General features: G+C 42.0%; 1 protein-coding gene across 3 annotated transcripts in view; it reads right to left on the bottom strand.

Moving 5' to 3' along the window:
• CTSA (cathepsin A) overlaps positions 1 to 14,159 on the bottom strand; it is a 144,193-nt gene that overhangs the window by 20,395 nt on the left and 109,639 nt on the right. For all 3 annotated transcript variants that reach the window (XM_085845389.1, XM_085845390.1, XM_085845391.1), the window contains exons 7-10: positions 13,366 to 13,457; positions 9,432 to 9,516; positions 7,590 to 7,681; positions 7,292 to 7,370 (exon numbers count right to left, since the gene is read on the bottom strand). In XM_085845389.1, the coding sequence (XP_085701515.1) occupies positions 7,292 to 7,370; positions 7,590 to 7,681; positions 9,432 to 9,516; positions 13,366 to 13,457 (348 nt within the window). The remainder of the gene's footprint in view (positions 1 to 7,291; positions 7,371 to 7,589; positions 7,682 to 9,431; positions 9,517 to 13,365; positions 13,458 to 14,159) is intronic.

Genomic DNA, 14,159 nt, shown 5'->3' with positions numbered 1-14,159 from the left:
TGGGGCAGAAAACTCTACGGGGGGGGGGCGGGGGGGAAACAAACAAACTGGACAACTCAGAGTGATTTGGGTGGGGTTAACGAGGGGATAAATGATCATGATTTTGGATTGGGGACGATCTGAGACGGTGCTGAACAGCTGTCTTGAAGCCCTAGAGGGAAGAATGAGATTGAATAAGATATGGAAGTTTATTCCACAGGTGGGAAAAAGAGGAACGAATGAGTGGAGGTGAGCAGTGATCCTGGATTTAGGTATTTTCACCAAAAGGGGGTCGATGGTGGACTGTATGAGGCCTGCAGAAACCTGTGGGGGACAAAGCACAGAAAGAGCAGAGGGTGAAAGACCAGAAAGGAGGCGGTATAAAATAGAGACCACCAACCTCTCTGTGATGGTGAAGTGATAAGCTCATTGACTCAGCTTCATTGTGGGAGATTGCAATGATCTTGAAGACCTTGGTTTCTACAGCATCAAGCTGAGAAAAATGTGAGGCAGGGGAGCTAGCTCAGAGGGGAGAGTCGTACTCCATCAAGCTGCAGATGAAGGCCTTGTAGGTGGATAGGAGTGCAGGAATGCCAAGGAAGGACTTTGTGCGACAAAGGATGCCCAGTCGGCGGCTGGCTTTGAAATGTGGTTGGCTGAAGAACGATCATAATCGATAGTGAGTCCCAGGAGTTTGAATGACCTTTCGGACAGAGATCGTGAGAGTGTGAGATTTGTTAGGATTGAAAGAATTGTTCCAAATGTTTGACCATCTTGTGATTTTGTCAAAGTCTGAAGAGAGGGAAGAGGCTGCAGCCTGCGTGTCTAAAGGATGAGGAATGTCACAGCACAGGGTGGCATCATCAGCAAATAGATAAAGAGGATTTTCCAGTCAATGATAAAGATCAGGAATAGGTCTGCACCCACAACTGCCTTGGGATACTCTAGCATTGACAGGGAAAGGAATGAAAGGATCCTGTTGAGTGCCACATGTTGACTATGAGAGTCGAGGAAGTCAGTAAGCCATGTGTGGAGTTGGCCTTGGATGACAAGGCCAGACAGTTTGGAGAGCAAGACAGGATGCCATACTATCAAAAGCATGAGATTTGTCCAGAGAAATGGCCCTGATGGCCTCCATCCATTGTTGGGTGAGTAGAAGCAGCATGTCCAAGGTGGAATGATCCGGTCTGAAACGAAATTGGTGATGTGAGATGAGGTTGGTGGAGAAAAGGAAGGTATTCATATCAACTGCGATGATAGATTCCATGACTTTGCTGATGAGACGCAAGCCGATACGTCTCGTTGAGAGTGAAATGATCGGGTGAAAAGTGTAGAGAGGGGATGTGCAAGACCAGCAGAGCAAGATTTTAGGACATGTGAACTGATGCCGTCCGGTCCAGTGGCAGAGAGAGTCGAGGGTTGAAAGAATCTTCTGAGATGCAAAAGACACAGAGTCCAGGAGCAGTTGTGTATGACAGGGAAGGATAAAATCAAGTTATTGAAATTAAGAAGAGCAAGGGGTTGGGGACACAAGATTTGGAAGCAAACACTGAATTGAGGAAATCGGCTTTCTCACAAACGGGGTTCGCTGTGGTCCCATTTGAAGAGAGGGAAGGGATGGAAGGGGAACATACATCAGAGACAAACTTACAAATGCACCACCAGGTTTAAGAGAAGTTTGAAAGTTTTATGTTTTTATGTTTATAAATAGGACCATGCGTCCTGAAGCACACCTGGATCAGGAGCAACAGTCACTCATACCCCCTGAAAACCCGCTTCGATCATGTTTTGTTTTTTAATGCCATGACCAAACTTTAGTACATCATGGGTGGTGAAGGTTGTGGTCAGGTTTCATTGAAATGGTGTGTGGAGTTTCAGAGAAGAGAGCATATACCTATTGGGGGGTCAAAACCACCCCATAGATCCCCTTAATGAGTGTGGATTTCGATGCAGTCAGTAAACCTTTGTTTGGCATCAGGGCATCAAATATGAAACTTGTGGCCAAGTTTTATTAAAATCGTGTGTTTGGTTCAAACCAGAACGACTGAAGTGTTTACACTGACTGACCTACGGACACTGCCCAATCACATAAGCTCACCAGACTGAAGTCCATGTGAGCGAAAAATGAAACTTTTTATGATAATTTCTCCATTTTTCAAGGGCTTGGTCAAATGATGGCAATCCTCCGGACAGATTTCTATGCATCGCGTCAGCTTCATGCAACTGACACAATGGATAGATATCTGTGAGCGAGTGTGACTGTCAGTCGTGTGAGTAGTGTGTGGGTGTGAGGAATGTGTGAGGAGTGCGTGCGTGGAGCGCGAGTTGCGCACTTCATTTAAAAAAAAAAAAACTCAATATGATGTACACAAAAGGGGAATAGTAAAAACCTGCTCATCAGTAATAGTTTATCTTAAAAAGTAAATGTTTCTCCTGAAATGCATTATTAAAATTAAGAAGTACACACAAGCAATACAAGTACCCGTTGTTCAACTGTTATTCAGACAATGGCACTTTCTCTGTAGCCCAACTCTGTGAATGTTCGGTTCCCTCTATTTCTGGCAAAAATGTAAACACGTTGGTGGTAAACAAGATAACTCGGCTCATTTGATAAAAAAAACTACACTCCAGACAAAGAGCGGTTCGTTTTCAAAAAAGTGGGGAGAAGACGGGGGGGGGGGTGACAATGTTCCTCCAAATTCAACATAACCCCCCCCCCCCAAAAAAAAAAAACAATGGTTACATTCACCTTCCATGTTGAAAAAGTAAGATGCTTGGTAGCAACTACCTTATGTAGTGGTTATGCCCAAGCTGGGTGGTCTTGCCTGTGCTGGGTGGTTTGCCATTGCCTTCCCAGTCACCAGTCAGGGCGGAGATTTGTAATTTGTTCAAGGTGCCGGCGACAACTCGACTAACTCTTCACAAAATACATTGTTGGATCTTTTAACGTTCATCAACAACCAGTGCTGGCAGAAGGGTCCTCTGGCTTAATGACTTTCTGATGGATGGCGCACACACATTGATGCGAAACACCAAGTTGATAGTTTATAACTGGGTTGAGATTCAAAGTGGGTAGAGTTGAGACAGCTCAAAGCGGAGTGCACATACCTCGAGGCTATCTGGACAACACTTTTTAAACCAATAAAATCTATAATATAAAAGGAGCTCGGTCTCGGCGTGCCTGTGTCCGTCAACAATTGTCCTTGAGGGGATACCACTAATCAAGCCCAATCTGAAAACAGTATGATATCATTGAGTTAGGTGAGGATAGATTGGGCTGCTTCAATTTACATGAAAACAAAAACTCTTCCTCCCTCATTTACAATCATGGAAAGTCTCATTCAATCCCGTTTCTCGTATCGGTTACATGAAGAAAACACTTGCTATATTCAGTATACGTCTTTTTCAACATTTCCATTATATCCGTATATCAATAATATAAATCTCCCGATCAAACAGTACGTCCGACTTTAGAATGCTTTTCATTCTACTTCCAACACACGTGAGAAAAGGACATGAAAAAAAAAAGCAGCTGATATTTCAATAATTTATTCGCACGATTAGAAAAGGGTGAAAGCTCATTTTTTGCCGGGTACCGCTTGTAGTAATTAATAAGAGCGCTCTCTGCCTGCTTTGACATTGCTTGCATCCAGTTTTTTTTTTTACACTGGAATATTTATATTCTGACAGGTTAAAGAAAACAGATTTTTTTCAACATCATATCAATAAAACATCAGAAACTTGCAATTTCAACAGCATTATAAGCACTTTAAGATGTTGGAGAGAAAACTTTTACCTTTGCAAAGCTCTTGTGCTCCGAAGAGGGTAAGTGCCTGAAATGTCACTTCTTGTATCCCACAGCTAGCAGTTGGTATACCTCAATAAATTACAAGGAATTTTTACGTACAGGAGGAGGCCATTGGGCCCATCATGCCTGCACCACACCAATACCAGATTTAATTAATCAGTCAATACTTCCTCGGTCAACGTCTTGTCGATTCCATATGCTCTTATCCCTTTGCCTATGGTTTGGTGTCCAAAATTGCTCGATTCTGCACTACAGCAACTGCATGACAATGAATTGCAATGCAATGGCGAGATGTCATGGTGTAAATAAATATAGAACACAAATGACAACACAAAATAAGTCCGAGAGTTCCAGCGTGAACGAGCCGGCGATTCTGAGGTTTCACAGGAGGAGAGATGCAGTGAGAACAAATTGATAATGGTAAGCTGCACCGATTGAAAATTATTTTCATTCTAAAAATCAGGGAGAAGCATAGTGCTGAACAAAAGCCAAACACAAGCGGGCAGCAGCAGGACCTGGTGAACATCGTGTTTAAAAGACCATACACAGAGGCAAGAGAAATGTGAAGTGGAATTCCACCGAAGAGAAAAGGCAGGCAGATGTTGAAGGAGATCATTCAGAAGAAACAAGATTGAAAATAGGACGCTATCTGAAATAGAAGATGATGGATTTGTCTAGCTAAGCTCTGGATTTAAAGTGCATAATATATTTAAAACGATACATATTTCGAGGTATGAAAACCACACCCTGATAGGAATTTATGAAAATATAGAAGGCACTTCATAAGGAACAATCTATACTGTAGATACACAAGCCAAATAAAGGGTGGGAAGGGATGAGGAAATAAGTAATTAAAGAGAAGACAAAACAAGAAAAATACAGCATGGATGAAAGGGAGAGTAGGAAAGGTTAAAGGAGATTGGTGAAAAATGGGGGGAGGGGTAGGATAGTTTTTGGAGATGCAACATGAAGGTCTGAACATGCACGATCTTTAGCACCCATATAACATGGCATGTGTTCTTTCCACACCGCAAAATGAACTGTGCAATATCCCACTGTGTGTGGTAGCAGATATATCATTAAAAAGTTTTAAACTATAGATTCTAATTAAGATAAATTTTGAAAATATTTTTGAAGAAAGAACTCGGACAGCACTCGGTAGAGCACACACCACCGCCAGGCTCAACAGTTTACATTTTGTATTCCACTGATAGGCCGGATCTGGAGCTGGATATGAACCAAAATCTAATCGGCTTGTTATTGTCACCTATTCATCCGAATTCATCCATAACGTCTTGAAATATTGTGTTGTATATCTATGTCTTTAGTTTTTGGTCCAATCTCTAAATGTTGACGAATCACTTAAAAATTCTCGTATGCAGATTCGGATCTTCACCAAAATCGAAACAATTGGTCTGTCACACACCCAACCTGTCCATCAAATTTCGGCCGAATCTTGTCGTAACTATTTGAGATACCGAAGGTGGATAAAGGTTATGTATTCATCCCAGTTTGTCTGTGAACAGGATATCTCAAAAAATATATGGACGGATTTGGACAAAACTTGGTGGACAGGTTGGGTGAGTGACAAGGACAAATTGATTCTACTTTGGTGAAGAACCATCCAGATCTGGATCCAGACACTAAAATTTTTTAAGTGATTCTTCACTTTCAAGAGATAGGACCAAAAACACAATGGCTTCACATATGTCCTAAAAGAATGCACATCGTTGGCTTCATCCGAAGCACTGACTTCGAAATAAAAATTAATGATAACTCGCAGGGTAGATTTTTTTTTGCCAATGCACATCTTGAGTGCACAACGTCCGTAAATGTCAAACAAGGACACAGTGATGGAAATTGATGCAGTTTACTTTTGGCACTTGACTCGGCGTCGTTTTCTCCCAGAAAGGCTGTAGGTATTGTCACATGACATGTTTCCTATGCCCTCTAAATAATGCCAGTTGCTGCTGATACTTTTTCATCATTGAAGCTAACTTTAAAATGTGCAGCAGTAAAGAGATGAACAATCGTGTTACTGTATGAAACACTTTTGAGTGCATACACACAAATACGATCAGCACACTTTCCTGAATTTTTGAGTGCATCATAAATATGATAAAACAACACACTTTTCTCTACTTTCCTGTGTGAACACTCAAATTTGAGAAGACGAAGTGATACTGATGCATTCTTTGAAAGGTTAACATTTGTTGGAGGAAAAACAAAAAAACTAGCCCGACCCTCAGCCATAGGCTGAAGGTTATCTTGCCAAAAACAAAAATATTTATATCGTCAATGACGTCAGCAAAAGATTCTGTCGTCAAATTATAGCTATATCTGAAAAGCACTCTTCTTGGGCTTCAATTTGAGGTACTACTCGATATTGTTCGTCAAAGATTTAAAAATGACCTTCATAATCGTCAACTTCGAGTTTAGGCGCAAACCATGAAGGTCAAGGCCGATCGCCACCAAAAACTAATCAGCTGAGCGCCTATCGATATACTATATATCCACCAAGTTTGGAGATGATCAGATAAAAATCACTCAAAAGTTAAGGGTTTCGTTGATTTTGATGTTTGACCTTCTGGTGACCTTGACCTTCAACATTTTGTGTCGAAAGCTATTGCGCTCACCAGTATACATATCAAGTTTGAGAGCGATTGCACGAAAACTGTGATCTACAGAGCTAGTTGAAACTTGAAAATCAATTGTAACATAAAAATAAATACACAAACAAACCGACGAAAAAACATCTTGCAAAACGCTCTGCGTTTGGCAAGATAAAAAAATGTAATATAATGCATGAAAGGTAGCCTCACCTTGTTTCCCATGGCGATACACCTGCACTTACAGATTTGAAAGAAATATCCATTTTTGTATTCTCCGCCAATGCAATCCAATCACTGTTCTTTACCAGGACTAGTATTACTCGTTAAACTAAGGAACAGCTAATTGTGTCTTGAAAGGTCTCCATCAAAACTGAATCACAAGGCAGACTTTTAAATCAAGAACACCGAGACATACACAGATATAAAAGAAACTTAGACACACAAGGAGACAATTTTTGGTCTCTTATGCAAGTGCCAAATCTACATTCAAACACTCCCACCAACTTCAGATAGTCACAAATACAGTGACCCCAAAAGCAGAGTATTTGGCGAGGCTTCTGGAGCGAAATATTAGTGCCTACTATATTTGAAAGGTAATGCAGGATCTTTCACATCCATAACTTAAATGTAGAAGGTACAGACAGCTTTACATCCATATCTGAAGAAATGGTGCTCCAAAATGTAGCCCCTTCTGCCTCCAAATAATGACAACAGTGGTTATTTATTTATTTATTTCAACAAGTTTGACCCTGCCACTGATCAAACGCAGGCAAGACAGCTCAATGGTGAGAAAGTTACCAAATGAGCTATCTTGCTGCTTTGCAGAAAGCAGGAAGAGCTGAACAAAGATGAAGTAATTGTTATAATACAAAGGGAGAAAGAAGGTGTTTACCTCTCGCCAGGTTTGTTGAAACTTGTGTTGAGAAAAGAGATACCCAGGATGTGGGAGGATCAATCGCTTCCCTTCTGAACTGAATACAAGACAAACATAGAAAACACTAATTAAAAACATCCCCTCCCCCAAACATTTAACAAACTGCTGTAAAAGTACAAAAAGGTAATCGAGGAAGCAAAAATACGTGTTGTGCATAGAATAACAGGACACATCCTCTTGCTTCAATTGGTTCATCAGAAAAAAAAAAGGATGAGTAAACAAAAACAAAACATCAAACAAAATCAATTGCACATACCGAATGCTCTTTGGAACGCCGCCATCACATGGGCCGTACAAGTTGTATATATTCAGGCCAATGTTCTCCACAATGTTGTCTGCTTCCTTCACCTGCAAATCAAATAAAAGCCAAAAACTTGAGTGGTTAAAAGTCATCGCTCAAAAGTTCAAGAGATACATTCCAAGATGAGACATTTTGTCCTTGGATCTGGTGAGTAGGTTCCCTTAATTGTATACAAAGTCAAGGCTCGTGGAAGAGCGGGAACACTGAACAGATGAGGACGCAACAGGACAAAAGGAACAGTAGATGGAGAAGGCGGAGGGGTGTGGGGGGGGGGTACACCAACAGCAAGGTTGAAGGACAAAATAGATGCAGACTTGGACGAATAAGGGGTGTAGGAAGGAATGGGAGCAAGAAAGGATGCATGGGGTGGACAAGATTGTTAAAGAAAGAAACTCTGGAGGGAAAACTGCAAATTTGGAACATGTTGGGCTTGGGGTGCTTGCTGTAGGGGGCTGATGAGGGTAGAAAAGATCATGTTTTTGGATTTGGGACTGTCTTGAAGACCTGGAGGGAAGAATGAAATCGAAGAGGATGTGGAAGTTGGTTCCACAGGTGGGGGGGGAAAAAAAAAGAGGAACAAAGAAGTGGAAGTGAGCAGTGATCTTGGATTGAGGTAGTTTCACCATAAGGGGGTTGAGGATGGACCGTGTGAGCTCTGCAGAAACCTGGGAGGACAAAGCTTGGAAAGAGCAGAGGGTGCAAGACCACAAAGGAGGTGGTGGAAGAGAGACACCACCGACCTGTCTGTGATGGGAAAGTGATAGGCCCATAGGCTAAGCTTCAGCGCAGAATATTCCAATAATCTTATGGTTGGTAACACAAATCTGTCAGATGTACATGTTTGTCTGAAACATTTAATATATTGAAGTACGACACAGGCTCCAAGGAACATGGACATCGGAAGAGGAAGAGCCACTTTGCCCATTATATGCCTGTGCTCTATCAATTCAACATCAATTCAGTGTATCAATTTATTGACTCAGTTTCACTGAGGGTTGGGGGGAGCATGAAAGAGGAAAAAAGGAGGAGGGGAAGAAGTAAAGAAGGTTGCAGGGTAAGGAATGCACAAATACCAACAGCATATTGACCTTATGAATGTACCCTATAACAGACATCACACTCGCAACACATGTATACATTCACCCATCCCGAGTGAACACTACTCCTTGTCCTGCCCACATGTATGTACCCCTCTGTCCCAGGTACATAGCTAATAGCAGTTTAAATGTACCTTTTGTTTCTGCTGCTACGACCTTTCCAGGGACACCATTCTTCCTCCACTTTGAGCCAGAGCTCAGCGAGACCATCTGGCTATCCTAAAACCTGCATAGTCCCAAAAGCACCCAATTCAACAGGATTTCTCAAGGAAGAAAAAGTCTGTACTGGGGCATTATTATTTCACACCACAATCAAGTTGATGGCCTCAAAGTATTCCATCACAAATTTCTGGTGTTGTACTTCCACTCTTATCAGCCATTCATCGATCCCCAGCTCCATCAGGTCAAACTGTTCCTTTTGTAACTGTCAGCATTTCCAGAGCAAATATTTTCATCCACCATCACTCCCTTTTGTGGAATAATCTTCCCTTATCTGTTCACCCTAATCTTTCAAGGTGCTACTCAGCACTCTTTCACACCAAACTCAAGACTTTTACAACTCCCACAAAACTTGTCTGGATGCCTGTCCCATATCAGCCCATATTCTCCACAGACTCCTTTCTGTTCATGCACCGACCTCTCACCTTTTCTTTAACTCTGTCACATCGCCTTTAAACTTCCGGAAATGGGATAATCTTACCACATCTGAACACTTTGTTCTTGTGGAGTTGTAGAAGTTACATTTGTCTTGAAAACAACAACCTTCCTGCAACCGCATCCACAAACTGCAAAGTCAAGGAATACCAAAAGAAAGAGTAAGAAATCTGAAACGGAACAGCAAGTTAGACATATGTAGAGCCGTGCTTCTTTGAGGACATGAAACTGATGACCAAGAGGTATATTGTTAAATATACCTACCACACATGACATGGAAGATAGTGGAAAGGAAGGTAGAGTACAAGAAAGTTAGAGACAATTTGGATTTTGATATTTTTATTTGGACCCTTTTAAAATATAAATCTAGGGCTTCTGGTATCCATTTAAACAAAATCAAGTTGCAAAATCCCCGAAGCATACATCACCATTCCAAGCAAGAGCTTTAGCAGTGGCACGGCATTTTACGAAATGCACTTTGAATGGCAGAAACTGTTAGCAGGCAGGAAACTTTGCATTCAAACAGTTTACTTTTGTTGTGCTGAAAGGCAGTGACCCAAAGAAAGAAGGGTTGCAGAAAAGCCAGTGACGGTGCCGCATATCTTTTCCCACGCGGGCACAGAACATGCATGCTTCTTTTAAACTGCTCGATAATGGATGTGATATTCCACTCATTGCTCAAACATGAGGTCTCCCACCAGTGCTTAAGCTATCAGCGACATGGCTGAGCAGCCGAACAAAAATAAACGACATTCAAGCAACAACAAAAAGAACAACTTGAGGAGCTGCATAAATTACATTCGCTCTCCACAACATCTTCCCTAAAGGTTAATCCAACAAAAATCTTTACCTCAATTTTCCCCTTTATTATTGTAATACCAGCCCCATGCCGATCTCTACTACTTCGGCTACCTCTTCCCGCAATTATAACTTGCATCTCGGAAAGATTCAAAGTATCCTCTGGCAAGAGTACGAAAAAAAAATCCACATTACAATATTCATCCCAACTAAATCATCTTATCCATTCTTTTCCAAACGTCGATCAATTGGTCTCGCATGCACAATTTCCCACCAGTGTTGCACTGTGCTATCAGCACAGAGGCAAATTTCTGGAATGGCAGCGAGGAAGTGACTCGCTCACCAGAGCCAGAAAAAGTGCTTGTTCTAGGCCTTGGATAGTTTGCAGACACACTTTTGCTCCGACACACTTTTGCTCCGACACACACACACCGATAAAGTTCCACTCTTCTCTGCAAGCCACTTATGTGTTCCATAAAATAAAATCAGTGAGAGTCCACAATACATAACACTTGAGTGCAAAAGCACCTCTTGATGGTAAAACATCATCATATATTCCCATACCCAGGCCATCAAGATGGCTGGTATATTTCCACATGCATCTTCAGCACGTGACAGCAAACTTTATCATTCAGCGGTTGGGTAATAGGGCATTATCAATGTACTAGTTTGCCATAAACCAAAACAGCACAAGGCAATGGCTTTTCAAAGAACAAAGCACCTACAATGGGAGAGGAAAATGCTTCCCAAGTTACCTTGAAACCTCCAACTGTGTAACAGAAGTAGATTCTGGATGGCCATGCACAGTGCCATTTGTACACGTGATTGACAAAACAAACATTTCATTCTAAAATAATAAAGATGCTTATTTGGTTCGTTTTTACGAAAGGAAATAATTCATGAGAAACAATTGATGGAAAAGTTTCGCGCTTTAGATGTTCTTTGAAAATTTAGACAGGAAAAAAAAAAAAAAAATTAAAAAAAAAAATAACTTAATGTTTTGAACACCCCTGGTCATCGAATTGAAACTTTAAGGAAAGTCGAGTGGGAGGTTCTATTTTCTTATTTGATCATACGTTTGTATTGTGATGTATATAGTGAATAAACTTGACGTAGTGTGAGTGACAGGATTGCCTGTGTTGTCAAAAATCCTTCCTTTTCTCCAACAGCCTGATCTCAGACCATCAGTTTGGACTCAGACCTCATTACTCTCCCTTGGACATGCTCATTCGACTCTCCCAACAATGGATGGAAGCCCTCAATCTCTGACGTGAGATGAAGACCGTCTCTCTGGACACATCTCGAGCTTTCAATACAGTCTGGCATCCTACCTTATTCTCGAAACTCTCTGTCGAAGGCATCCAAGGCCAACTCCACTCGTGGCTGACTGACTTTGCCCACTCTCAAAGTCAACGTGTGGCTCTCAACGGGATCTTCTCATATCCTCTCCCTATAAAGGATGGAATCTGCCAAAGCAGTGTTTTGGGCCCAGTCCTATCTTCATCAACGAGCTTTCTGACTTACTGGAAAATCCCGTTTAACTCTTTCCTGAGGACTCCACACTCTGTCATGACATCCCTCATCCTTCAGGTAGGGAGGCACAGCAACCTCTTCCCTCTGAAAACCTTGATAGAATCACAAGCTGGTCCAACACATGGAATATGTCTTCCAAACCTGGAAATCGTCACACTCTCACTGTCCATTCTCGAGGACCATCTGGCAAACACTCCCATCTACTTCCTTGACAAACCTCTTGAAGAAGTTCAGTCTCAAACTTTTGGTCCTCACCATCAGCCATTATCTTTCTTGGTCAAACCACATATCTAAGTTGGCCTGCAAAATCAACCGCTGACTGGGTACCCTCAGTTGTTAAGAGTCTTTCCTTGGCATAGTCAAACTTTCATCGACTAACAAGGCCTTCATCTGAAGCTTGATGGAGCACTGCTCTTCCCTTTGGGTTGGTGCCACTGCTTAATGCTGTGGAAATCAAGGCCTTCAAAATTATTGACACCTCCCATGTTGAAACTGAATCTCTGGGCTTATCACTTTCACATCACAGACAGGTCGGTGATCTCAGTATTTCATCACCTCCTTTTTGATCTTGCAACCTCTGCCTTTCCCATGCTCTGCTCTGCCCTGCCACCAACCCTCCCACGTTTATGCAGGGTGCACACAGTTTGCCAGTAACACAATTCGGCTGAATTTCCCAAAATCCAGGCTCACTGCTCACCTCCACTCATGCGTTCCTCCTTCCTTTCACATGCATAACCAACTTCCTTAGTCTATCCAATCCATTTCTTCCCTCTAAGACTTCAACGCAGCTGCTTACCACCATCTTATTTCATCCCCCATCTATAACAATGGTCTTTTATAGCCTCATTAACCCTTCTCAAACCCACCTATTTCTGGGTTTCCAGGTTATCATGTCTCCACTGCCCCACCCCCTAACCCCCGCCCATCCCTCCACCTCACCAACCTCATTTTATTTTGTTGTCGTTTCATTTCTGCTTCCCATTTTCCCTTCCACTTCTGTGGTTGAAAGTTTGCACCCGCGTCCAGCTTGTTCATCATCGATCCTCCTCCCACGTCCCTTTGTTCTTGTTCTTTCCAAGGTCCTTTCTTCCTCCAGGTCTCCCTGATCTGTCCTGCTGTTGCTCTGATCCCACCCCTCCCCCCAACCCATTGTTTTTCCACTCTTCTTTTTGTTATCTTATGCCCTGATCCATTCTGTGCTATAGCTCCTCCATGAGCTTCGACTCTGGACACAAAAAAAAATTAAAAGAAGTATTTCTGAGTGGAAAAGCAGACTATAATGAATCGTAAATACTGAATAGAATTTTCTGTCCAAGTTATATCGAAGTACAACACGGGCCAAAAGTCAGTTCACGGCGATACCATATAGTTTTATTTAAAAAATATTAAAAATTGTGCATCAGACAATGACATGCAGCTTGGCAAGCCTTGTTTACTTACAGCAAAACGATGACATATATCTGAGAAGAAAATTATTTTGGCACAATATTTACAAGATCCTTAGGAGGTGGGGAAAGAGGTTTAAAACTTCCACAAGAGTTGCGTACTTAATAAATAGCTGCCCCCCCCCCCAAAAGGCATTCCTTACAACATAAATTCACGCCATTTCAGAAAAGACAAGGAGAGAGCTGAGAATGTTGAAGACATACTCGCTGCCAAACAGCCCATGGTAGTTTGCAAAGTAGATGAGAGAATCATCATTCATCTTCCAACTGGACAGGCCATTTCCAATCACCAAACCCTGCACAGAGAGAGAAAACAAAAGCATGGAGACTTTCCATTGTACCCCAAGGAATTAAAAAAAAAATGCATCCCAACACGGCAAAGAAACTCACAGTCAGTGTGAGAACAGCATCAAGTTCAGTTATTGAGCATTATTACTGATGAAATCCTTCATCCGGTCAAAGATTTTAATGGGAAACAAACTGAAAATCATAAGAACAACACACTTAGTACAACCTTTGGCTCCGAAGCACATCACTCTCATCTGCGATGCCTCAAAATCAAAATTTATCTCGAATTGAGAGCATCACACTCAGAGAAAAGACTTCAAAGGGCTGTGGTTTCATGTGAAACTTTTGAAGCCACAATCAAGTCGTGGTCGTGGAGGAAAGTTTCCATCCTACGGGAATGCCCTCAAAAGCTTCTCCAATCGTCGACGTGTTAAGCCACTTGCAAGCAACTGTTCCACAGTTTTCCACAAAGAGAAGGCTTTTTTTTATGGTTAAACAGTTAAAGTGTTTAACACCGTCCGTCAACGCGGCGCCAGAAATCGCCAACTCCACACAGGCCTCGCAATTATCGCACGATGTTCACAGCGAGACGGAAGCCATGGCTCATTTCAAAAAGTGAACTGTTGAGGCCGCCGTGGCCTCAACTATCACGAAGGTTCATTACGGTCCAGTGAAAGAGTGCACCGCTACTTCAAAGGGCCTTTGCCAAG

This window comes from Eptatretus burgeri, chromosome 11, assembly GCF_056783735.1.
Source record: "Eptatretus burgeri isolate ZD-2024b chromosome 11, Ebu_testis_v1, whole genome shotgun sequence".
NCBI lineage: Eukaryota > Metazoa > Chordata > Myxini > Myxiniformes > Myxinidae > Eptatretus > Eptatretus burgeri.
The sequence above is the reverse complement of the archived record's forward strand: the minus strand, read 5'-3'. Positions and strand labels throughout refer to the sequence as shown.